This window comes from Cherax quadricarinatus, unplaced genomic scaffold, assembly GCF_038502225.1.
Source record: "Cherax quadricarinatus isolate ZL_2023a unplaced genomic scaffold, ASM3850222v1 Contig3, whole genome shotgun sequence".
NCBI classification, from domain to species: Eukaryota; Metazoa; Arthropoda; class Malacostraca; order Decapoda; family Parastacidae; genus Cherax; species Cherax quadricarinatus.
In genome coordinates this window covers 1,097,501-1,125,060 of record NW_027195029.1, presented here as the reverse complement: position 1 = coordinate 1,125,060, position 27,560 = coordinate 1,097,501, and the positions used below count along the sequence as shown (strand labels likewise).

Here is a 27,560-nt window from a genome sequence, read left to right as displayed (position 1 = left end):
ACGTCTGAGGATGTTATGATGGTGAGAGTGCCAGTAACGTCTGAGGATGTTATGATGGTGAGAGTGCCAGTAACGTCTGGGGATGTTATGCTGGCGAGTGCCAGTAACGTCTGAGGATGTTATGCTGGTGAGAGTGCCAGTAACGTCTGGGGATGTTATGATGGTGAGAGTGCCAGTAACGTCTGGGGATGTTATGCTGGCGAGTGCCAGTAACGTCTGAGGATGTTATGCTGGTGAGAGTGCCAGTAACGTCTGGGGATGTTATGATGGTGAGAGTGCCAGTAACGTCTGGGGATGTTATGATGGTGAGAGTGCCAGTAACGTCTGAGGATGTTATGATGGTGAGAGTGCCAATAACGTCTGAGGATGTTATGCTGGTGAGAGTGCCAGTAACGTCTGGGGATGTTATGATGGTGAGAGTGCCAATAACGTCTGGGGATGTTATGATGGTGAGAGTGCCAGTAACATCTGGGGATGTTATGATGGTGAGAGTGCCAGTAACGTCTGGGGATGTTACGTTGGTGAGAGTGCCAGTAACGCCTGGTTATGTTGTGAAAGTGCCAGTAACGTCTGGGTAAGTTATGATGGTGAGAGTGCCAGTAACGTCTGGGTATGTTACGATGGTGAGAGTGCCAGTAACGTCTGGTTATGTTGTGATGGTGAAAGTGCCAGTAACGTCTGGTTATGTTATGATGGTGAGAGTGCCAGTAACGTCTGGGTATGTTATGATGGTGAGTGCCAGTAACGTCTGGGTATGTTACGATGGTGAGAGTGCCAGTAACGTCTGGTTATGTTATGATGGTGAGAGTGCCAGTAACGTCTGGGGATGTTATGATGGTGAGAGTGCCAGTAACGTCTGGGTATGTTATGATGGTGAGAGTGCCAGTAACGTCTGGGTATGTTATGATGGTGAGAGTGCCAGTAACGTCTGGGTATGTTATAATGGTGAGAGTGCCAGTAACGTCTGGGTATGTTATGATGGTGAGAGTGCCAGTAACGTCTGGGGATGTTATGATGGTGAGAGTGCCAGTAACGTCTGGGTATGTTATGATGGTGAGAGTGCCAGTAACGTCTGGGTATGTTATGATGGTGAGAGTGCCAGTAACGTCTGGGTATGTTATGATGGTGAGAGTGCCAGTAACGTCTGGGTATGTTATGATGGTGAGAGTGCCAGTAACGTCTGGGTATGTTATGATGGTGAGAGTGCCAGTAACGTCTGGGTATGTTATGATGGTGAGAGTGCCAGTAACGTCTGGGTATGTTATGATGGTGAGAGTGCCAGTAACGTCTGGGTATGTTATGATGGTGAGAGTGCCAGTAACGTCTGGGTATGTTATGATGGTGAGAGTGCCAGTAACGTCTGGGTATGTTATGATGGTGAGAGTGCCAGTAACGTCTGGGTATGTTATGATGGTGAGAGTGCCAGTAACGTCTGGGTATGTTATGATGGTGAGAGTGCCAGTAACGTCTGGGTATGTTATGATACTCGCCACTTGCTTGACAACTGCTGCTTCCAATTATTTCTGTGTTGAAGGATATTTACTGTAAATCTTGTATTGTGACGGTGGTAGTATATTAAGACATTGCAAAGCGTGCAGTGCGAAGGTGGTGGTGTATTGAGATGTTGCAAGGCTTGTATTATGAAGGTGGTGGTGTATTGAGATGTTGCAAGGCTTGTATTATGAAGGTGGTGGGATATTGAGATGTTGCAAGGCTTGTATTATGAAGGTGGTGGGATATTGAGATGTTGCAAGGCTTGTATTATGAAGGTGGTGGTGTATTGAGATGTTGCAAGGCTTGTATTATGAAGGTGGTGGTGTATTGAGATGTTGCAAGGCTTGTATTATGAAGGTGGTGTATTGAGATGTTGCAAGGCTTGTATTATGAAGGTGGTGGTATATTGAGATGTTGCAAGGCTTGTATTATGAAGGTGGTGGTGTATTGAGATGTTGCAAGGCTTGTATTATGAAGGTGGTGGTGTATTGAGATGTTGCAAGGCTTGTATTATGGTGGTGGTGGTATATTGAGATGTTGCAAGGCTTGTATTATGAAGGTGGTGGTATATTGAGATGTTGCAAGGCTTGTATTATGAAGGTGGTGGTATATTGAGATGTTGCAAGGCTTGTATTATGAAGGTGGTGGTATATTGAGATGTTGCAAGGCTTGTATTATGAAGGTGGTGGTGTATTGAGATGTTGCAAGGCTTGTATTATGAAGGTGGTGGTGTATTGAGATGTTGCAAGGCTTGTATTATGGTGGTGGTGGTATATTGAGATGTTGCAAGGCTTGTATTATGAAGGTGGTGGTATATTGAGATGTTGCAAGGCTTGTATTATGAAGGTGGTGGTATATTGAGATGTTGCAAGGCTTGTATTATGAAGGTGGTGGTATATTGAGATGTTGCAAGGCTTGTATTATGAAGGTGGTGGTATATTGAGATGTTGCAAGGCTTGTATTATGAAGGTGGTGGTATATTGAGATGTTGCAAGGCTTGTATTATGAAGGTGGTGTATTGAGATGTTGCAAGGCTTGTATTATGAAGGTGGTGGTGTATTGAGATGTTGCAAGGCTTGTATTATGAAGGTGGTGGTGTATTGAGATGTTGCAAGGCTTGTATTATGAAGGTGGTGGTATATTGAGATATTGCAAGGCTTGTATTATGGTGGTGGTAGTGTATGGAGATATAGATGGAAGTGTTGTTACTGGCGGTGGTACAGTAGCCTTCAGTACTAAGATGAAGTAACTCTGGAACATGTATGAGTCACGAACTACTAGTGGGATAACTGACTCATCTGATTAATGATGTTATCTTGTGTTTATCCTGATAACAGAAAACATTAGTTTAACATGATAGTATTGCCAAACACACACACACACATACACAGGTGTTTTAAGTGGTGTTTAAATACTTGTGGCATGATGTATGTGACCAGTCCTGTTACTACCCTTCACAGTCTGATGTATGTGACCAGTCTTGTTACTACCCTTCACAGTCTGATGTATGTGACCAGTCTTGTTACTACCCTTCACAGTCTGATGTATGTGACCAGTCCTGTTACTACCCTTCACAGTCTGATGTATGTGACCAGTCTTGTTACTACCCTTCACAGTCTGATGTATGTGACCAGTCCTGTTACTACCCTTCACAGTCTAATGTATGTGACCAGTCTTGTTATTACCCTTCACAGTCTAATCAATGTATGTGACCAGTCTTGTTACTACCCTTCACAGTCTGATGTATGTGACCAGTCTTGTTACTACCCTTCACAGTCTGATGTATGTGACCAGTCTTGTTACTACCCTTCACAGTCTGATGTATGTGACCAGTCTTGTTGTTACTACCCTTCACAGTCTGATGTATGTGACCAGTCTTGTTGTTACTACCCTTCACAGTCTGATGTATGTGACCAGTCTTGTTGTTACTACCCTTCACAGTCTGATGTATGTGACCAGTCTTGTTGTTACTACCCTTCACAGTCTGATGTATGTGACCAGTCTTGTTGTTACTACCCTTCACAGTCTGATGTATGTGACCAGTCTTGTTGTTACTACCCTTCACAGTCTGAAGTATGTAACCAGTCTTGTTACTACCCTTCACAGTCTGATGTATGTGACCAGTCCTGTTACTACCCTTCACAGTCTGATGTATGTGACCAGTCTTGTTACTACCCTTCACAGTCTGATGTATGTGACCAGTCTTGTTACTACCCTTCACAGTCTGATGTATGTGACCATGTATGTACCAGTCTTGTTGTTACTACCCTTCACAGTCTGATGTATGTGACCAGTCTTGTTGTTACTACCCTTCACAGTCTGATGTATGTGACCAGTCTTGTTGTTACTACCCTTCACAGTCTGATGTATGTGACCAGTCTTGTTGTTACTACCCTTCACAGTCTGATGTATGTGACCAGTCTTGTTACTACCCTTCACAGTCTGATGTATGTGACCAGTCTTGTTGTTACTACCCTTCACAATCTGATGTATGTGACCAGTCTTGTTACTACCCTTCACAGCCTGATGTATGTGACCAGTCTTGTTGTTACTACCCTTCACAGTCTGATGTATGTGACCAGTCTTGTTACTACCCTTCACAGTCTGATGTATGTGACCAGTCTTGTTGTTACTACCCTTCACAGTCTGATGTATGTGACCAGTCTTGTTACTACCCTTCACAGTCTGATGTATGTGACCAGTCTTGTTGTTACTACCCTTCACAGTCTGATGTATGTGACCAGTCTTATTACTACCCTTCACAGCCTGATGTATGTGACCAGTCTTGTTGTTACTACCCTTCACAGTCTGATGTATGTGACCAGTCTTGTTGTTACTACCCTTCACAGTCTGATGTATGTGACCAGTCTTGTTACTACCCTTCACAGTCTCATGTATGTGACCAGTCTTGTTACTACCCTTCACAGCCTGATGTATGTGACCAGTCTTGTTACTACCCTTCACAGTCTCATGTATGTGACCAGTCTTGTTATTACCCTTCACAGCCTGATGTATGTGACCAGTCTTGTTGTTACTACCCTTCACAGTCTGATGTATGTGACCAGTCTTGTTACTACCCTTCACAGTCTGATGTATGTGACCAGTCTTGTTGTTACTACCCTTCACAGTCTCATATATGTGACCAGTCTTGTTATTACCCTTCACAGCCTGATGTATGTGACCAGTCTTGTTGTTACTACCCTTCACAGTCTGATGTATGTGACCAGTCTTGTTGTTACTACCCTTCACAGCCTGATGTATGTGACCAGTCTTGTTGTTACTACCCTTCACAGCCTGATGTATGTGACCAGTCTTCTTGTTACTACCCTTCACAGTCTGATGTATGTGATCAGTCTTGTTGTTACTACCCTTCACAGTCTGATGTATGTGACCAGTCTTGTTACTACCCTTCACAGTCTGATGTATGTGACCAGTCTTGTTACTACCCTTCACAGTCTGATGTATGTGACCAGTCTTGTTACTACCCTTCACAGTCTGATGTATGTGATCAGTCTTGTTACTACCCTTCACAGTCTGATGTATGTGACCAGTCTTGTTACTACCCTTCACAGTCTGATGTATGTGACCAGTCTTGTTACTACCCTTCACAGTCTGATGTATGTGACCAGTCTTGTTGTTACTACCCTTCACAGTCTGATGTATGTGACCAGTCTTGTTACTACCCTTCACAGTCTGATGTATGTGACCAGTCTTGTTACTACCCCTCACAGCCCAGCCTGACGTACTGTGACTTACCTATGACAGGTACGCCAGGCTGGGCTGTGAGGGGTAGTAACATAAAGCCGTGTTAAACTTATCTGTAACCTAATAAAGCCGTGTTAAACTTATCTGTAACCTAATAAAGCCGTGTTAAACTTATCTGTAACCTAATAAAGCGTGTTAAACTTATCTGTAACCTAATAAAGCCGTGTTAAACTTATCTGTAACCTAATAAAGCCGTGTTAAACTTATCTGTAACCTAATAAAGCCGTGTTGAACTTATCTGTAACCTAATAAAGCCGTGTTAAACTTATCTGTAACCTAATAAAGCCGTGTTAAACTTATCTGTAACCTAATAAAGCCGTGTTGAACTTATCTGTAACCTAATAAAGCCGTGTTAAACTTATCTGTAACCTAATAAAGCCGTGTTAAACTTATCTGTAACCTAATAAAGCCGTGTTGAACTTATCTGTAACCTAATAAAGCCGTGTTAAACTTATCTGTAACCTAATAAAGCCGTGTTAAACTTATCTGTAACCTAATAAAGCCGTGTTGAACTTATCTGTAACCTAATAAAGCCGTGTTAAACTTATCTGTAACCTAATAAAGCCGTGTTAAACTTATCTGTAACCTAATAAAGCCGTGTTAAACTTATCTGTAACCTAATAAAGCCGTGTTAAACTTATCTGTAACCTAATAAAGCCGTGTTGAACTTATCTGTAACCTAATAAAGCCGTGTTAAACTTATCTGTAACCTAATAAAGCCGTGTTAAACTTATCTGTAACCTAATAAAGCCGTGTTAAACTTATCTGTAACCTAATAAAGCCGTGTTAAACTTATCTGTAACCTAATAAAGCCGTGTTAAAGAAATATTGATTAGATATACTGCAGATTGTTATCAATTTTGTACAAGTTAATTATTATATAACTCAGAAATAATTCACTCAGATGGCAGCACTAAATTCCCTAGAAGGCAGCACTTAACCTTATCTTGCCTAACCTAACCTTACCCTACCTAACCTGACCTGACCTGACCTAACCTGACCTAACCTAACCTGACCTAACCTAACCTGACCTGACCTGACCTGACCTGACCTGACCTAACCTAACCTGACCTGACCTGACCTGACCTGGCCTGACCTGACCTAACCTAACCTAACCTTATCTTACCTAACCCCAACTCACCTCTGGTGCGACCATACAGTATTAGAGTACCAGGGTGGGGAAACCTGCTGCCTTCTAGGGAATTAAGTGCTGCCTTCTAGGGCATTAAGTTAAGTAGGGTAAGGTTAGGTTGGGTAAGGTAAGGTTAGGTTAGGTAGGGTAAGGTTAGGTAGGGTAAGGTTAGGTAGGGTAAGGTTAGGTAGGGTAAGGTTAGGTTAGGTTAGGTAAGGTTAGGTAAGGTTAGGTTGGGTAAGGTAAGGTTAGGTGGGGTAAGGTAGGGTAAGGTTAGGTTAGGTTAGGTAGGGTAAGGTTAGGTTAGGTTAGGTTGGGTAAGGTAAGGTTAGGCAAGGTTAGGTTAAGTTAGGTAGGGTAAGGTTAGGTTAGGTTTGTTAGGAAACAGGACAAGTTAGGTAGGGTAATGTTAGGTTAGGTAAGGTTTGTTAGGAAACAGGACAAGTTAGGTTAGGTAAGGTAAGGTTATTAAGTTGGGTAAGGTTTGTCAGGAAACACGTGTTTTCTGACACGGGTCTTAGTCATATGATGATCCAGGAGCTGGAGCTTTTGGTCATCTGACCAAGGCCTTCCACTGGCTTACCACTCCACCCCTTTCAAAATTAAGGTTATAACCCTTTTGTGTATAGTAGTTTGAGGAAAGATGATCTTCCTAACACCACCAGCATGGTTCTCTCTCCTTCCTGTACTCCCCCTCCCTTATCTCCCTCTCTCCCTCATCCCTCCCATCTTTTGCATCTTGCCCCTACTTTCCTTTCTTCAGGACCAGGAACACCACTACAAAGGTCCAACACTCCCCTTTCCCTCCCTCCTCTCCCTTAACCCTCCCTCTTACATCTGTGTGGTTTCCTTCCCTCAAGACGAGGCCACCTCCGGAACACCACTACAAAGGCTGTAGGTCGACTACCTCTCAGCCTTCCTTCCTCTCTCCCTTGCCGTCTTCCTCTCCATCGTTTCTGTTATTTCTCCCTTCTCCATTTTCTTTCTCCCTCTTTATGCATCTCTTCTTAAAATGCATCTGTTCTTTTTCCATTTCTTCTCCCTCTTAACTACATTATCTATATATATATCTCTCTCTCCCTCCATTTCGCCTTCTCTCTCCCCCTCCCTTTCACTTTCTCCCTCTCCTCCTCACCTTCGTTTGTTCTCCCCACGCCATCACCCACCTTCCTCCCTACGCCATCACCCCCCCTTCGTCCCCCACGCATCACCCACCTTCGTCCCCCACGCATCACCCACCTTCGTCCCCCACGCATCACCCACCTCGCTCAGTAGCACCTGGCAGGAACGGTACCTGGGCGAACACAAAATTCGTGAGACTTGGTGTGTTAGAGGGGTGTGAAAGGCAGTCAACTCTGACTGATGTTAGTGCTGGTCTTAGTGCTGTGACCTGCTATTACTGCTGCTCTTAACTGTGACCTGCTGTTACTGCTGCTGTCAACTGTGATCTGCTGTTACTGCTGCTGTCAACTGTGATCTGCTGTTACTGCTGCTGTCAACTGTGACCTGCTGTTACTGCTGCTGTCAACTGTGACCACACACAGATCAAGCTTTCAGTCTCAGCTGACTCAAGCTGTGAACTGTGACCACAGCTTAAGCTTCCAGTCTCGGCTAACTGAAACTACTCCAAGGAGTAGTCTCAGTGTTATATCTTGCTGCTGTAACAGCTGTGACCACAGCTCAAACATCTGTTCTAAATTATCTTAGCATACTGGCCGTCTCCCACTGAGGTAGTGTGACCCAAAGAATAAAAAGAGGAGGCATATACACCGTCATTCAGTCAGTGGCTGTTTTGCCAGACGTGTGCTGACGTCACAGTTCAGATGATTCTACGTGGAGGGTGTTCCGGGGGCGGGGGTTGAATGACCCCCGCGGCCCGGTCCATGACCAGGCCTGGCGGTGGATCAGGACCTGATCAAGTAGGCTGTTACTGTTCTCTGAACAGCAACATCCTTATCTCTCCTGCTCTCTCTCACATGTAGAACACCTGCTATCACTCACATGTAGAACACCTGCTATCACATGTAGAACACCTGCTATCTCACACATGTAGAACACCTGCTTTCACTCACATGTAGAACACCTGCTATCTCACACATGTAGAACACCTGCTATCTCACACATGTAGAACACCTGCTATCTCACACATGTAGAACACCTGCTGTCTCACACATGTAGAACGCCTGCTGTCTCACACATGTAGAACACCTGCTATCTCACACATGTAGAACACCTGCAATCACTGTCGGTATTATATACCATTCGTACACAACCTGCAATCACTCACATGTAAAACACCTGCTATCATATAAACACGTGTCTTCCCGGTTCTGTCAGAAGAAAACTGTAGTAAATATTTTAAACACAGTAGGGACTTGAGCAGTATTAAAGGTGAACATCAAAATGGTATACAATACCGACAGGTTGGTAGGTAAGACACATAGGCAACAGATAGTTACCTATCTGTTGCCTATGTGTCTTACCTACCATTAATTAAAGGTATTATCCACTGAATCTAAGTGTTCGACTGCTGTGGTTGTAACAGTTCATAAGTAACTTTGACTCTGGGGAAGCAGTGTCTCATATTTTGGTTCGTCGTGGCTTCATGAACACTGCAGAAGGTCAGTAGGCCTTCTATAGTGTTCCTCCATTCTCATGTTTATGTTAACCTTTCGCCTTCCTATCATGCATGTTAAACGGAAGCCTGTTAGATGTTTTGCACTCTGGCAGGTCTTCTCTGTCTCATCATGCAAGATGGCAGGCAGGTAGATCCTTTAAATTTCTAATTAGATTCACTATATACATTTATCTGCCTTGTGTATTTTTTTAAATCTAATTCGTGTTGGGTTGGGTAGATATTTGCTAGTGGGGTTGGGCTTCAGAAGGACTTGCCTAGTATGGGGCAGTTGGTCTCTTGCAGTGTTCCTCCTTTGTTTACATTAATGGTGTATATGAATGGTTCAAAGAACCGACACGTTGTTAAATTAGACACATGTGCAACTCTTGGGTATCTTTATTGAGGAAACGTTTCGCCACACACTGGCTTCATCAGTCCATACAAAGGAGAATCTTGAACAGGAGGAGAATGAGGTAATCAATCCCTCAACCTTGAGTCGATGTGGTCAGTCCATCAATCTTGAATAGAATACATGTCGGTTCTCTGAACCATTCATCTACAAAACTGACGAAGCCTGCTGTGTAGGCGAAACGTTTCAACAATAAGGATACCCAGCTGTCTTAAAACATCGACTTCTCGATATTGTATACCTTTCAACACAGTGTTGTGGGTCAGGAGGGGCCGGCAACAGCGCCGCAACACTGTGGAAATAAATGGTATAAAATACCGACACAATGGAAATATAAACACATATGCAGTATAATGTGACCCTTTATTGACAACGTTTCGCCCACACAGTGGGCTTTTTCAAGTCACAAACAGATCTACTTTAGCGACTATAAATACTCGCGTCCCTTCCACTCCAGGTAGATCTGTTTGTAAAGTAAAAGGACACAAGTGCAACTAATGTGACATTTATTGTGGCAACGTTTCGCTCTCCAGGAGCTTTATCAAGCCATTAATGGCTTTTGTGTGAGATCATTTTTATTGGTGGGTTTCCGATAAACTTGAAATCTTAGGTTGTTGTCTACTTTGTGAATGAGGACGTCGAGGAAAGGTAGCTTGTCATTGGACTCTTCTTCTAGTGTAAACTGAATCGCTGGTTCAACTGCGTTGAGCTTGATAAAGCTCCTGGAGAGCGAAACGTTGCCACAATAAATGTCACATTAGTTGCACTTGTGTCATTTTACTTTACATATTGTCGGTAATTCTACCAACATTATTAAGATCTGTTTGTGACTTGAAAAAGCCCACTGTGTGGGCGAAACGTTGTCAATAAACGATCACATTATACTGCATGTGTGTTTATATTTCCGCCGCAACACTGTGTTGTAGATACGAGAGTGTAAAACATGTTGAGAAATTTGCTTTTATTGGCACATCTTTTGGCTCCATTTAGAGCTTCATCAAGTTATGTTTCACTCAGTGTAGAGCTTTATCAAGTTATGTTTCACTCGGTGTAGAGCTTTATCAAGGTATGTTTCACTCATTGTAGAGCTTTATCAAGTTATGTTCCAGTCTGTGTGGAGCTTTATCAAGTTATGTTTCACTCAGTGTAGAGCTTTATCAAGTTATGTTTCACTCAGTGTAGAGCTTTATCAAGTTATGTTCCAGTCTGTGTGGAGCTTTATCAAGTTATGTTTCACTCGGTGTAGAGCTTTATCAAGTTATGTTTCACTCAGTGTAGAGCTTTATCAAGTTATGTTTCACTCGGTGTAGAGCTTTATCAAGTTATGTTTCACTCAGTGTAGAGCTTTATCAAGTTATGTTTCACTCAGTGTAGAGCTTTATCAAGTTATGTTTCACTCAGTATAGAGCTTTATCAAGTTATGTTTCACTCAGTGTAGAGCTTTATCAAGTTATGTTTCACTCAGTATAGAGCTTTATCAAGTTATGTTTCACTCATTGTAGAGCTTTATCAAGTTATGTTTCACTCAGTGTAGAGCTTTATCAAGTTATGTTTCATTCAGTGTAGAGCTTTATCAAGTTATGTTTCACTGTGTAGAGCTTTATCAAGTTATGTTTCACTGTGTAGAGCTTTATCAAGTTATGTTTCACTGTGTAGAGCTTTATCAAGTTATGTTTCACTGTGTAGAGCTTTATCAAGTTATGTTTCACTCGGTGTAGAGCTTTATCAAGTCATGTTTCACTGTGTAGAGCTTTATCAAGTTGTTTCACTCGGTGTAGAGCTTTATCAAGTCATGTTTCACTGTGTAGAGCTTTATCAAGTTATGTTTCACTGTGTAGAGCTTTATCAAGTTATGTTTCACTCGGTGTAGAGCTTTATCAAGTTATGTTTCACTCAGTGTAGAGCTTTATCAAGTTATGTTTGACTCAGTGTAGAGCTTTATCAAGTTATGTTTCACTCAGTGTAGAGCTTTATCAAGTTATGTTTCACTCAGTGCAGAGCTTTATCAAGTTATGTTTCACTCAGTGTAGAGCTTTATCAAGTTATGTTTCACTCGGTGTAGAGCTTTATCAAGTCATGTTTCACTCTGGGTAAAGCTTTGTCATAACTTGAAAAAAGTTTTACAGAACTTTATTCTTTAAATCTCAATCTCTTTGTCATAACTTGAAAAAAGTTTTACAGAACTTTATTCTTTAAATCTCAATCTCTCTCTCTCTCTCTCTCTCTCTCTCTCTCTCTCTCTCTCTCTCTCTCTCTCTCTCTCTCTCTCTCTCTCTCTCTCTCTCTCTCTCGTGCCCACGTGTGGGTCGCTGAGATACCCACCAGTGCCAGGTGAGTAAGGTAATGACGTCAGAGGTGAGGGTGTCGCTACTGGGCACAGTGCCAGCATCATTCTCACTCACTGGCACTCTTCAGACATTTAAACACGTTGCCTCCGTCTCCCCTCTGACGACAAGGATGCACAAGTATGCAGGCTAGCAGGAAATAGTGGACATGTCAGCCAACGTGTTCAACCTCCCCTCCCCCACGATCCTGCCCTCCCAGTAGCTGTCAGGCGGGTTCATCCGCGATGTCATATTCAGAGCTGGTATTTCTCAAGCAATAGTAACTAGTCTTGTTTCAACTACTATCCTGAGAGCTGGTATTTCTCAAGCAATAGTAACTCTAGTCTTGTTTCAACTACTATCCTGAGAGCTGGTATTTCTCAAGCAATAGTAACTCTAGTCTTGTTTCAACTACTATCCTGAGAGCTGGTATTTCTCAAGCAATAGTAACTCTAGTCTTGTTTCAACTACTATCCTGAGAGCTGGTATTTCTCAAGCAATAGTAACTCTAGTCTTGTTTCAACTACTATCCTGAGAGCTGGTATTTCTCAAGCAATAGTAACTCTAGTCTTGTTTCAACTACTATCCTGAGAGCTGGTATTTCTCAAGCAATAGTAACTCTAGTCTTGTTTCAACTACTATCCTGAGAGCTGGTATTTCTCAAGCAATAGTAACTCTAGTCTTGTTTCAACTACTATCCTGAGATGAAGATTGAGACACTTATGCAGCATATGGAAATCTTTATTCAGGAAACGTTTCGCCACACAGTGGCTTCATCAGTCCAATACAAAGAGGAAGGCGTAAGGAGAGGAGGAGAATGAGGTAATCAGTCCCTCAACCTGGAGTCGATGTGATCAGTCCATCAATCTTGTAGAATGTACAGCATAGGGCCGTAGACGTGGCTTATATACTGTAGTGAGGTGACGTGAAGCAGATGGAGGCGGGGTCATAGTGGTACCATCCACTAGTCGAAGTAGGTCTTCGTCCAAAGGTTGAACAAGTGTTGAAGAATTCTTTGTAACAAGACCCCATGATGCTGCCGTGTCTGACAGTTGTGATGAATGGTTTGAAAAACCGACAAGTTGAAGATTGAGACACTTATGCAGCATATGGAAATCTTCAACTTGTCGGTTTTTCAAACCATTCATCACTACTATCCTGAGAGCTGGTATTTCTCGAGTAATAGTAACTCTAGTCTTGTTTCAACTACTATCCTGAGAGCTGGTATTTCTCAAGCAATAGTAACTCTAGTCTTGTTTCAACTACTATCCTGAGAGCTGGTATTTCTCAAGTAATAGTAAATCCAGCCCCATTTCGACTATCCTAAGAGGTGGTAATTCTCAAGCATGAGTAACTCTAGCCCTACTAGGAGAGGGCGACTATAATTGTAGTGTACAGTGCCGGTATGTGGGTTACTTAATGCAGCCGTAGTATTTTGACTTCATTCATGGTACACAGTCAAGCGTTGCAAAATGTTGTGCAAGACAGGTATACAATACACGTCCCTACTCACTGACGCCTATATAAGCGCCAGTCACCTTGCCTCTGCTTCAGAATCTCTACGACCACGGTGCTCCAAACACCACCTCCAAGGCTGAGGGACTGATTACCTCATCTTTTGTATATAGTTCTTCAGTTTTCTTATTATGTCCAAAGAATCTGTATTGATAAAGCCACTGGATGGCGAAACGTCTACAATAAAGATAACCAGATGTTGCACAAGTGCCTTAAGTTGCAAGATGTGCAGAGTAGATTGTTGCTAAGAGAGATCTGGGTAAACATCCCGGGGCTCCACAACAAACATTTCCCATCACTTAAACATGGAGTGCAGTTCGCAAAATAACGAAGAACATGTTGATAAATTAGACACATGTGCAACTCTTGGGTATCTTTATTGAGGAAACGTTTCGCCACACAGTGGCTTCATCAGTCCATACATAGGAGAATCTTGAAGAACAGGAGGAGAATGAGGTAATTCTATTCAAGATTGATGGACTGACCACATCGACTCAAGGTTGAGGGACTGATTACCTCATTCACCTCCTGTTCTTCAAGATTCTCCTTTGTATGGACTGATGAAGCCACTGTGTGGCGAAACGTTTCCTCAATAAAGATAACCAAGAGTTGCACATGTGTCTAATTTATCAACATGTCGGTTCTCTGAACCATTCATCTACAAACGAAGAACATGGACCAGGCACACAGCCGGGCTCCCAGAGTAGTAAGAGTCGAAATTTAAAAGAATTTCGAGACAAAATAATGACTTAGCTTTTCTAAGTCATCTCTGTTAACACTAATTCTTGTATTACAGTATTTGTATTGATAGTAAGAACATATAGACAGATTGACTGGAGCAATTTGACAGGAAATTTAGAGTCAGGTGACTTTCTTGATACGATCCAGGATTGTTTTTTAAAACAGTTTGTGACAGAGCCAACTAGGGGAAATAACCTCCTTGACTTGGTTCTTGCCAGTAGGGAAACACTAATTAATAATCTTGAGGTTAATGATGAGCTTGGGGAAAGTGATCACAAATCACTCAGTTTTAATATATCATGGAATTCCCCTAATAATGGCAATCAAGTCTCCGTCCCTGACTTTCGCTTGGCTGATTTCATAGGACTGAAAAATTACTTAGGTGGGCTGAACTGGAATGACCTGACTAAGGGTCAGGTAGGTGGTGATGGTTGCCGATATGATGCTTTCCAGGGCATAGTTCTAGCTGCTCAGTCAAATTATGTTCCAAATAGGGAAATCAGATCAAACAAAAATGATCCTAAATGGATGAACAATAGATTAAAATATCTGATTGGTCAAAAGAGAGGCATATATAGGCAAATCAAAAGAGGAGAGGGGCAATTGAGAAATCGATATATTCAGTTAAAGAGAGAAATAAAAAAGGGAATTAGAAAAGCAAAAAGAGATTATGAGGTTAAAGTTGCAAGAGAATCGAAGACTAACCCAAAAGGATTCTTTCAGGTATACAGAAGTAAGATCAGGGACAAGATAGGCCCACTCAAAAGTTCCTCGGGTCAGCTCACTGACAGTGATAAGGAAATGTGTAGAATTTTTAACACATACTTCCTCTCAGTTTTTACACAGGAGGATACCAGCGATATTCCAGTAATGATAAATTATGTAGAACAGGACGATAATAAACTGTGCACTATTAGGGTCACAAGTGACATGGTCCTTAGGCAAATAGATAAATTAAAACCTAACAAATCCCCAGGCCCTGATGAACTGTATGCAAGGGTTCTAAAGGAATGTAAAGAGGAGCTTAGCACCCCTTTGGCCAATCTTTTCAACATATCACTACAAACTGGCATGGTGCCAGATAAGTGGAAAATGGCAAATGTGATACCTATTTTCAAAACAGGTGACAGGTCCTTAGCTTCGAACTATAGACCAATAAGCCTAACCTCCATAGTGGGAAAATTTATGGAATCAATAATTGCCGAGGCAGTTCGTAGCCACCTTGAAAAGCATAAATTAATCAACGAATCTCAGCATGGTTTTACAAAGGGGCGTTCCTGCCTTACGAATTTATTAACTTTTTTCACTAAGGTATTTGAGGAGGTAGATCATGGTAATGAATATGATATTGTGTATATGGACTTCAGTAAGGCTTTTGACAGGGTCCCACATCAGAGACTATTGAGGAAAATTAAAGCACATGGAATAGGAGGAGAAATTTTTTCCTGGATAGAGGCATGGTTGACAAATAGGCAGCAGAGAGTTTGCATAAATGGGGAGAAATCAGAGTGGGGAAGTGTCACGAGCGGTGTTCCACAGGGGTCAGTGTTGGGCCCCCTGCTGTTCACAATCTACATAAACGACATAGATGAGGGCATAAAGAGCGACATCGGCAAGTTTGCCGATGACACCAAAATAGGCCGTCGAATTCATTCTGACGAGGACATTCGAGCACTCCAGGAAGATTTGAATAGACTGATGCAGTGGTCGGAGAAGTGGCAGATGCAGTTTAATATAGACAAATGCAAAGTTCTAAATGTTGGACAGGACAATAACCATGCCACATATAAACTAAATAATGTAGATCTTAATATTACGGATTGCGAAAAAGATTTAGGAGTTCTGGTTAGCAGTAATCTGAAACCAAGACAACAGTGCATAAGTGTTCGCAATAAAGCTAATAGAATCCTTGGCTTCATATCAAGAAGCATAAATAATAGGAGTCCTCAGGTTGTTCTTCAACTCTATACATCCTTGGTTAGGCCTCATTTAGATTATGCTGCACAGTTTTGGTCACCGTATTACAGAATGGATATAAATTCTCTGGAAAATGTACAAAGGAGGATGACAAAGTTGATCCCATGTATCAGAAACCTTCCCTATGAGGATAGACTAAGGGCCCTGAAACTGCACTCTCTAGAAAGACGTAGAATTAGGGGGGATATGATTGAGGTGTATAAATGGAAGACAGGAATAAATAAAGGGGATGTAAATAGTGTGCTGAAAATATCTAGCCTAGACAGGACTCGCAGCAATGGTTTTAAGTTGGAAAAATTCAGATTCAGGAAGGATATAGGAAAGTACTGGTTTGGTAATAGAGTTGTGGATGAGTGGAACAAACTCCCAAGTACCGTTATAGAGGCCAGAACGTTGTGTAGCTTTAAAAATAGGTTGGATAAATACATGAGTGGATGTGGGTGGGTGTGAGTTAGACCTGATAGCTTGTGCTACCAGGTCGGTTGCCGTGTTCCTCCCTTAAGTCAATGTGACCTGACCTGACTAGGTTGGGTGCATTGGCTTAAGCCGGTAGGAGACTTGGACCTGCCTCGCATGGGCCAGTAGGCCTTCTGCAGTGTTCCTTCGTTCTTATGTTCTTATGTTCTTATAAGGAGGAATGTTGTTAGGTAAGACACATATGCAACAGTTAGGTATCTTTATTTTGAAACGTTTCGCCTACACAGTAGGCTTCTTCAGTCGAGTACAGAAAAGTTGATAGAAGCAGAAGATACTTGAAGACGATGTAATCAGTCCATCACCCTTAAAGTTTTGAGGTGGTCAGTCCCTCAGTCTGGAGAGCATTGTTCCATAGAATGAAACAATATGGAGATGAAGTGACAGGATGGGGCCTATTTATAGCGCCAACAGGTGAGACGTAGGTCACTAGGAGAGGTAAGAACTCAGATGTTGGGAGGTCAGGTCCCTCTCAAATCCAGCCGTTCTCACTAGTAGAGGTTGTAAAAGTTGATTGTAGGTCTGTACCAAGATACCCTTGTGTTGCAGTGTCTGACAGGTTGAACATTAAGGAGGAATACTGCAGCAGGCCTGTTGCCCCATACCAGGCAGGTCCTTTACAATCCATGCTCCCTGTCAAGCCTCACTGCGTCCTGTCATACGACCATACACATATTCACTTGTGATAAAGTTGGTAGAATTACCGACAAAATGTAAAGTAAAAGGACACAAGTGCAACTAATGTGACATTTATTGTGGCAACGTTTCGCTCTCCAGGAGCTTTATCAAGCCATGTCTATGGAACTGAACTTCTCCAGGCCGAGGGACTGACAACCTCAAATTCTACGACTTCAAGGGTGATGGACTGATTACATCGTCTTCACATCTCTGGTTGGTAGGTAAGACACATAGGCAACAGTTAGGCAACTTTATTCCGAAACGTTTCGCCTACACAGTAGGCTTCTTCAGTCGAATACAGAAAGTAGGCAGGAACAGTAGAGAAGACGATGTAATCAGTCCATCACCCTTAAAGTCGTAGAATTTGAGGTTGTCAGTCCCTCGGCCTGGAGAAGTTCAGTTCCATAGTCAGGAACTATCTGAAGATCAAGCGACAGTGCGGAGACTTAAATACTGTCGGAAGGAGAGGTGCAGAGTAGTAGTAGTAGTGAGAATGTAACACATGGCATCTTGATACAGAAAACACCTTGGACAACCTTTTCAAGTGAGAATTGTTGGATCTGAGAGGGACCTGACCTTTCAGTGGCTACATTCTCACTACTACTACTACTCTGCACCTCTCCTTCCGACAGTATTTAAGTCTCCGCACTGTCGCTTGATCTTCAGATAGTTCCTGACTATGGAACTGAACTTCTCCAGGCCGAGGGACTGACAACCTCAAATTCTACGACTTTAAGGGTGATGGACTGATTACATCGTCTTCACATCTCTACTGTTCCTGCCTACTTTCTGTATTCGACTGAAGAAGCCTACTGTGTAGGCGAAACGTTTCGGAATAAAGTTGTCTAACTGTTGCATATGTGTCTTACCTAACAACCTGTCGGTATTGTATACCATTTTGATGTTCACAATGTGACATTTGTTGTGGCAACGTTTCGCTCTCCAGGAGCTTTATCAAGCCATGTCTATGGAACTGAACTTCTCCAGGCCAAGGGACTGACAACCTCAAATTCTACGACTTCAAGGGTGATGGACTGATTACATCGTCTTCACATCTCTACTGTTCCTGCCTACTTTATGTATTCGACTGAAGAAGCCTACTGTGTAGGCGAAACGTTTCGGAATAAAGTTGTCTAACTGTTGCATACGTGTCTTACCTAACAGGGGTGTTAATGTTGCAGTTTAAAAACTGTACTGTAAAGCACCCTTCTGGCAAGACAGTGATGGAGTGAATGATGGTGAAAGTTTTTCTTTTTCGGGCCACCCTGCCTTGGTGGGAATCGGCCAGTGTGTTAATAAAATAAAAATAAAATAACGCCTCCGTATAACATAATGGAGGAGCACTGCAGAAGGCCTACTGACCCATACAGGGCAGGTCCTTATCAAATCCACAGCTACACAAGAATTTACTCCCGTACCCACGACACCAATCACACCCAGCCCCTCCCACTCGTATATTTGCCCAATATCTTTTTAAAGCTCCAGCCTACACGGTTTCCTTCGTTACCATTCAGCCATCTAAGAACCTTCACGGTAACATGGCTGGAGACCAGGAGGGTCATCAAAATCCCAAGTGTTGCACATGTGTCTAATTTAGCAACTGAACTGTGTAACTACCAGCTGATGGGTGGTGGTTGTTGTATGAGTCAGTGTACACGATCAACCAGCTGATGGGTGGTGGTTGTTGTACGAGTCAGTGTACACGATCAACCAGCTGATGGGTGGTGGTTGTTGTACGAGTCAGTGTACACGATCAACCAGCTGATGGGTGGTGGTTGTTGTATGAGTTAGTGTACACGATCATCCAGCTGATGGGTGGTGGTTGTTGTATGAGTCAGTGTACACGATCAACCAGCTGATGGGTGGTGGTTGTTGTACGAGTCAGTGTACACGATCAACCAGCTGATGGGTGGTGGTTATTGTATGAGTCAGTGTACACGATCAACCAGCTGATGGGTGGTGGTTGTTGTATGAGTCAGTGTACACGATTAACCAGCTGATGGGTGGTGGTTGTTGTATGAGTCAGTGTACACGACCAACCAGCTGATGGGTGGTGGTTGTTGCATGAGTCAGTGTACACGATCAACCAGCTGATGGGTGGTGGTTGTTGTATGAGTCAGTGTACACGATCAACCAGCTGATGGGTGGTGGTTGTTGTACGAGTCAGTGTACACGATCAACCAGCTGATGGGTGGTGGTTGTTGTACGAGTCAGTGTACACGATCAACCAGCTGATGGGTGGTGGTTGTTGTACGAGTCAGTGTACACGATCAACCAGCTGATGGGTGGTGGTTGTTGTACGAGTCAGTGTACACGATCAACCAGCTGATGGGTGGTGGTTGTTGTACGAGTCAGTGTACACGATCAACCAGCTGATGGGTGGTGGTTGTTGTATGAGTCAGTGTACACGATCAACCAGCTGATGGGTGGTGGTTGTTGTACGAGTCAGTGTACACGATCAACCAGCTGATGGGTGGTGGTTGTTGTACGAGTCAGTGTACACGATCAACCAGCTGATGGGTGGTGGTTGTTGTACGAGTCAGTGTACACGATCAACCAGCTGATGGGTGGTGGTTGTTGTACGAGTCAGTATACACGATCAACCAGCTGATGGGTGGTGGTTGTTGTACGAGTCAGTGTATATTTTCCTGTATTTTCCTAAGTTCGTTAAATAAAAGTGTAGTTACTGCAGTTTATCGTTCACAATACGAGGTGTTCATTATATGGAGTGTAATTTTTTTATATTCGGTGTAAGTGTATAGGATCATATAGTGCGTGCTGAAATGGAAGGTAATCATATTTGATCCTAGGAAATGGAGAGTGGATACCATTCTCTGAATAACAAGTTGGCAGAATGAAGGTTTGAAGGTAGTGTGTGTGTGTGTGTGTGTGTGTGTGTGTGTGTGTGTGTGTGTGTGTGTGTGTGTGTGTGTGTGTGTGTGTGTGAGAGAGAGAGAGAGAGAGTGAGTGTGATGGGGGTAGAGGAGGAAGATGTTGGTAACCTTGAGTGTAGTCAGGTGTTACCAGGTAATAAGCATACTTAGTGCTTGCTACTCGTCACCATGCAACTGAAAGACTTAATACAGGAAACTGAAGGATCCGTCCCTCCCTCCCCTTCACTGGGTTATCCCTAACCAGGTATACAGTGTTTAGAGTCGTCATGTACAAGTGTTATAACTCTCTCACTCTAGTCATTGTATCTCCTTCAGAATCACAAACAAATTCTCATTAAAACGATTACAGCTTAAGAATTTGAGGTTGTCAGTCCCTCGGCCTGAGGGACTGACAACCTCAAATTCTACGACTACAAGGGTGATGGACTGATTACATCGTCTTCACATCTCTACTGTTCCTGCCTATTTTCTGTATTCGACTGAAGAAGCCTACTGTGTAGGCGAAACGTTTCGGAATAAAGTTGTCTAACTGTTGCATATGTGTCTTACCTAATAACCTGTCGGTATTGTATACCATTTTGATGTTCATCAAGTACAGAAAAGTTGATAGAAGCAGAAGATACTTGAAGACGATGTAATCAGTCCATCACCCTTAAAGTTTTGAGGTGGTCAGTCTCTTAACTCTTAACGTACCAGGGTATAACAATGACTAAAATTATACGTCAAGAGATAAACTTGATTACCTATCATTTCCCAGGCGTCGAATGATCCTATAGGCAAGTACCCTATGACGGGTTCCCCTACCTTGGTGGGAGACGGTGATGGTAATACATAATAAGAGTGTCAGAGGAGTGGTGACTGAGTGGAGGTGTGCAACAAGTACAGACACCTGGTAGTCTTAGATCAAATCACCTGTGCCAGTCTTAGATCTGATTAGCATACTGTAGATAATAGTGGACACTAAATATGCCTTGCAGGTCGACCTTATATTGGAAGAACCTCTCTCCCTTTATGTGTAGGACTTTATCAAGTAATGTTTCATCCTGTGTAGGACTTTATCAAGGCATGGTTCATCCTGTGTAGGACTTTATCAAGGCAGGTTTGATTGTAGTAAGTTTTCTCAGAACTTTATATGGTATCTTGTCTTCACTGGTGAGGATCTTGCATATTTCACCATAACCTCTCGCTCATCTTAGGACGCAAATATGTGCTACGTTATCTTGGGACGCAAGTATATTGGATTATTTTGGGACGCAAATATGTGCTACGTTATCTTGGGACGCAAGTATATTGGATTATTTTGGGACGCAAATGTGTGCTCCTCTTACTTTTTTTTTTAAGTGGCCTTAAAAACTTAGACCAGATAAGTGTGACATGGGAAGCTTTTAGTTGGTAGTTTGGTAAGGTGGCAGAAGCTTCGGTCAGAGAGTTTGGAAGTTTATTTCTGGTGATGGAAATACCAGTGTGTTTTGGTATGACACAGTAGTGAGTTATGGTGACGGGATATTTCCCGTCACACTCACAACACGCATCCATTCACTGTTGGTATGACACAGTAGTGAGTTATGGTGACGGGATATTTCCCGTCACACTCACAACACGCATCCATTCACTGTTGGTATGACACAGTAGTGAGTTATGGTGACGGGATATTTCCCGTCACACTCACAACACGCATCCATTCACTGTTGGTATGACACAGTAGTGAGTTATGGTGACGGGATATTTCCCGTCACACTCACAACACGCATCCATTCACTGTTGGTATGACACAGTAGTGAGTTATGGTGACGGGATATTTCCCGTCACACACACAACACGCATCCATTCACTGTTGGTATGACACAGTAGTGAGTTATGTTGACGGGATATTTCCCGTCACACTCGCAACACGCATCCATTCACTGTTGGTATGACACAGTAGTGAGTTATGGTGACGGGATATTTCCCGTCACACACACAACAAGCATCCATTCACTGTTGGTATGACACAGTAGTGAGTTATGGTGACGGGATATTTCCCGTCACACTCACAACACGCATCCATTCACTGTTGGTATGACACAGTAGTGAGTTATGGTGACGGGATATTTCCCGTCACACACACAACAAGCATCCATTCACTGTTGGTATGACACATTAGTGAGTTAGGATGAACAGAGAGGATGTTTCTGCCCCCTCCCCGCCACACACACACACACACACACACACACACACACACACACACACACACACACACACACACACACACACACACACACACACACACACACACGTACATTCACTGTTGTGGTATCACTCAACAGGTGTTACAATTAGCAGAGAAAGAAATGGCTGTATCATTCTTGTATGAAACAGAAGCCAGTTAAATGTGTTTACTGGTGTCTCGTAAACACCCAAGATGACTGGTATATAAATGGTAAACACCTAAGATGACTGGTATATAAATGGTAAACACCCAAGATGACTGGTATATAAATGGTAAACACCTAAGATGACTGGTATATAAATGGTAAACACCCAAGATGACTGGTATATAAATCGTAAACACCTAAGATGACTGGTATATAAATCGTAAACACCTAAGATGACTGGTATATAAATCGTAAACACCTAAGATGACTGGTATATAAATCGTAAACACCTAAGATGACTGGTATATAAATCGTAAACACCTAAGATGACTGGTATATAAATGGTAAACACCCAAGATGACTGGTATATAAATGGTAAACACCTAAGATGACTGGTATATAAATGGTAAACACCCAAGATGACTGGTATATAAATGGTAAACACCTAAGATGACTGGTATATAAATGGTAAACACCTAAGATGACTGGTATATAAATGGTAAACACCTAAGATGACTGGTATATAAATGGTAAACACCTAAGATGACTGGTATATAAATCGTAAACACCTAAGATGACTGGTATATAAATGGTAAACACCCAAGATGACTGGTATATAAATGGTAAACACCTAAGATGACTGGTATATAAATGGTAAACACCCAAGATGACTGGTATATAAATGGTAAACACCTAAGATGACTGGTATATAAATCGTAAACACCTAAGATGACTGGTATATAAATGGTAAACACCTAAGATGACTGGTATATAAATCGTAAACACCTAAGATGACTGGTATATAAATCTTACACAATTCTGGTGTTCACTTTTCTTAATAGTTCTTGTGTTTATTAATAGTTTTTATTATTCTTGTTGCTGTGTATTGTGGTTGTTATTGTGTAAAATATCGTTGTTATATTTACGAGTTATTGTGCGAATTGTGTTTAATGGGGATGTTGATCTTTACCTTTGATATGCCTTTGATTTTCGAGAGTATTACTACTCTCGGAGCCCGGTTATAGACCAGAATCGTCTGGTGTTAGCCTGGTCAACCAGGCTGTTGCTGCTGGTGGCCCGCTGCTTCAAATACCCATCACAACCTGGTTGATCTGGCACCTGGTGAAGATACTTGTCCAGTTTCCTCTTGAAGACTTCTGCACTTGTTCCAGCAGTGTTTATATCTTCTGGTAAGATGTTGAATAATCTAGGGCCACGGATGTTGATATAGTGTTCTCTTATTGCGCTCACCGCACCCCCGGTGAAGATACTTGTCTAGCAGTAATCTTGTGTTATGTCGTTATGCGGGACATTGTGGGCTCGATCCTCTTGACTGGAAACAGCACCCTGTGTGACGAAAACCGCAACTGTGACCACTAGACAAGTCTGTGATACCCGTGAGTGGTTTTGAAACCCCACACGTTGAAGAATAAGACACTTGTTCAACTTTGTGGAAACATTTCGCCAGCCAGTGGCTTCTTCAGTCCAATACAGAGAAGAACGGTGAGACAAGAGTTGAAGGTAATTAGTCCCTCAGCCTGGAGTCGAAAACTTCGACTCCAATAAAGATTGCTGAATGTTGGATGATAAGGTGAATGGTTGCGAGGATCTTACGTCCTGGCAACACTCGCTGTGTCTTACGTCCTGGCAACACTCGCTGTGTCTTACGTCCTGGCAACACTCGCTGTGTCTTACGTCCTGGCAACACTCGCTGTGTCTTACGTCCTGGCAACACTCGCAGTGTCTTACGTCCTGGCAACACTCACTGTGTCTTACGTCCTGGCAACACTCGCTGTGTCTTACGTCCTGGCAACACTCGCTGTGTCTTACGTCCTGGCAACACTCGCAGTGTCTTACGTCCTGGCAACACTCACTGTGTCTTACGTCCTGGCAACACTCTGTCTTACGTCCTGGCAACACTCACTGTTAGTGCCACTGTTACTACTACTACTGCTACTGCTGTTAGTGCCACTGTTACTACTGCTGCTACTACTACTATTAGTGCCACTGTTACTACTGCTGTTATTGTTATACTGTTGTAAATGTTGCTGCTGCTACTGTTAGTGCCACTGTTACTACTACTACTGTTAGTGCCACTGTTACTACTGCTGTTGTTATACTACTGTAAATGTTACTACTACTACTACTGTTAGTGCCACTGTTATTATTACTACTGCCGTTATTGTTACTGCTGTAAATGCTACTACTGCTCCTGTTACTACTGTTAATGCCACTGCTGCTACTAATACTGATGCTACTGTTACTCCTCCTGTTATGCTATTGTTACAACTGTTAATGCCACTGTTAATACTACTGTTAATGTCACTACTGTCGTTACTACTACTACTGTTAGTGCCACTTATTACTACTGTTAGCGCTACTGTTACTGGCATCCCAACCTGGAGTCGCACTTGTTGATTGCCTCTTCAAGTGCTGGATGTTCAAGACACAGCACGCAAAACCTCCTTGAATACCCCTCTCCCTCCTACCAGTCCAGGGACGCCCCCTTCCCCTCCCTCTGTCCTACCTCTCCAGCGTTATACATCTTTGTTCTCCTATTCTGCTCCACCGTCTCAAAAAAAAAAGGTTAATGTCGGGTGTTTATTGCTAATTTTCTTTTCCAGACTGACTTGTGCGGGATAAAATGGCGGGTATATGTATGGGACAACCCTGGCGGAAGTGGCGGCGGTGGCGGCGTCGGCGGGGGCGGCGGCGGCGGCGGGGGGGTGCCAGCTGACCCTCTGGAAGACCCCGTGCTGGTGTCGTACTCCCGCATGGTGGCCGCTGACGTGCTGTGCGTGTGGCGACGTACGTGGCGTCCGCCGCACGACCATGTACCTCCCTCCCCCCAGCAGTCCAACTACCACCATCACCACCACCACCACCAGCACCACCAGCAGCACCACCAGCAGCAGCGCCACTCACTCAAGCACTCACCTAAGGAACTCTGGGTGTTTTGGTACGGTGATGAGCCAGACCTCTCCAACCTGCTGGCACCGGAGCTGCTCAAGAGTGGTATGTACTCTTTGTACTCACCCAGTTAGAAGAAGGATAAGGTCTTGGTACTCAGCCAGTTAAAAGAATAAGGGCTTAGTACACAACCAGTTAGAAGAATAAGGGCTTAGTACTCAACCAGTTAGAAGAATAAGGCACTCGCTTCACTCTGTTTTTCGTGCCACTACTACTACTACTACTACTACTACTACTACTACTACTACTACTACTACTACTACTACTACTACTACTACTACCACCACCACCACTAATGCTACTACTACTAGTGCTACTACTACTGCTAGTGCTACTACTACTGCTAGTGCTACTACTACTGCTAGTGCTACTACTACTGCTAGTGCTACTACTACTGCTAGTGCTACTACTACTGCTAGTGCTACTACTACTGCTAGTGCTACTACTGCTGCTAGTGCTGCTGCTGCTACTACTACTACTACTAGTGCTACTACTACTGCTAGTGCTACTGCTGCTAGTATTACTACTGCTAGTGCTATTACTACTGCTAGTGCTGCTACTACTACTACCACTGCTAGTGTTACTACTGCTGCTGCTACTACTACTACTACTACTATACTACTACTACTACTATACTACTACTACTACTACTACTACTATACTACTACTACTACTACTACTACTACTACTACTACTACTACTACTACTACTACTACTGCAGCAGCTAATAGAAAGACTGCCATAGCACTAAAGATATTACCCCTACCACAACAACAACTACTACTACTACTACTACCACTACCAGCATTACCACTGCTTCTTCACTTCTTCCTCTCTCTGTCCCGTCCCTGTCCTCCTCTCCTATATATACTGGCTCCCTCACTCTCGTGTGTTAGCCTGACTTGTAAATAGTTCAAGTCGGACCCAAACATTGTCACAAGCTTCTCTTTCCCATGTGTACTCGCCCAGACGAGCCTGGTCCATGGCCGGGCTCCCGGAGTAGGAGTTTTAATTTAATATGTTTATTATGTACCCTATACCCACCCTGTGGGCGGTAGTCACCCCATACCCATCCTGTGGGCGGTAGTCAAAGGATAAGAGGTACATAATGGGTCCAGGGACTGTACCCAAAGTTTTGATAACTGAGCAAGTTACAAAGGTAATGATCTCCAGGTAGATCTGGTCACAATCATGACAACTTACAAAGGTAATGAACTCCAGGTAGATCTGGTCACAATCATGACAACTTACAAAGGTAATGATCTCCAGGTAGATCTGGTCACAATCATGACAACTTACAAAGGTAATGAACTCCAGGTAGATCTGGTCACAATCATGACAACTTACAAAGGTAATGATCTCCAGGTAGATCTGGTCACAGTCATGACAACTTACAAAGGTAATGATCTCCAGGTAGATCTGGTCACAGTCATGACAACTTACAAAGGTAATGATCTCCAGGTAGATCTGGTCACAATCATAAATTACAAAGGTAATGATCTCCAGGTAGATCTGGTCACAATCATAAATTACAAAGGTAATGATCTCCAGGTAGATCTGGTCACAATCATAAATTACAAAGGTAATGATCTCCAGGTAGATCTGGTCACAATCATAAATTACAAAGGTAATGAACTCCAGGTAGATCTGGTCACAATCATAAATTACAAAGGTAATGAAATCCAGGTAGATCTGGTCACAATCATGACAACTTACAAAGGTAATGAAATCCAGGTAGATCTGGTCACAATCATGACAACTTACAAAGGTAATGATCTCCAGGTAGATCTGGTCACAATCATAAATTACAAAGGTAATGATCTCCAGGTAGATCTGGTCACAATCATGACAACTTACAAAGGTAATGATCTCCAGGTAGATCTGGTCACAATCATGACAACTTACAAAGGTAATGAACTCCAGGTAGATCTGGTCACAATCATTACAAATTACAAAGGTAATGATCTCCAGGTAGATCTGGTCACAATCATGACAACTTACAAAGGTAATGAACTCCAGGTAGATCTGGTCACAATCATTACAAATTACAAAGGTAATGATCTCCAGGTAGATCTGGTCACAATCATGACAACTTACAAAGGTAATGAACTCCAGGTAGATCTGGTCACAATCATAACTTACAAAGGTAATGAACTCCAGGTAGATCTGGTCACAATCATGACAAGTTACAGTGGAGCAGGAAAACTGAAAGCTCA

General features: G+C 42.8%; 1 protein-coding gene across 2 annotated transcripts in view; it reads left to right on the top strand.

Annotated features, from left to right (window-relative positions):
- The window catches only part of skd (mediator complex subunit skuld), a 320,744-nt gene that overhangs the window by 122,755 nt on the left and 170,429 nt on the right, over window positions 1–27,560 (top strand). For both annotated transcript variants that reach the window (XM_070079690.1, XM_070079689.1), the window contains exon 2: window positions 24,999–25,389. In XM_070079690.1, coding sequence (XP_069935791.1) covers window positions 24,999–25,389 — 391 coding nt within the window. The remainder of the gene's footprint in view (window positions 1–24,998; window positions 25,390–27,560) is intronic.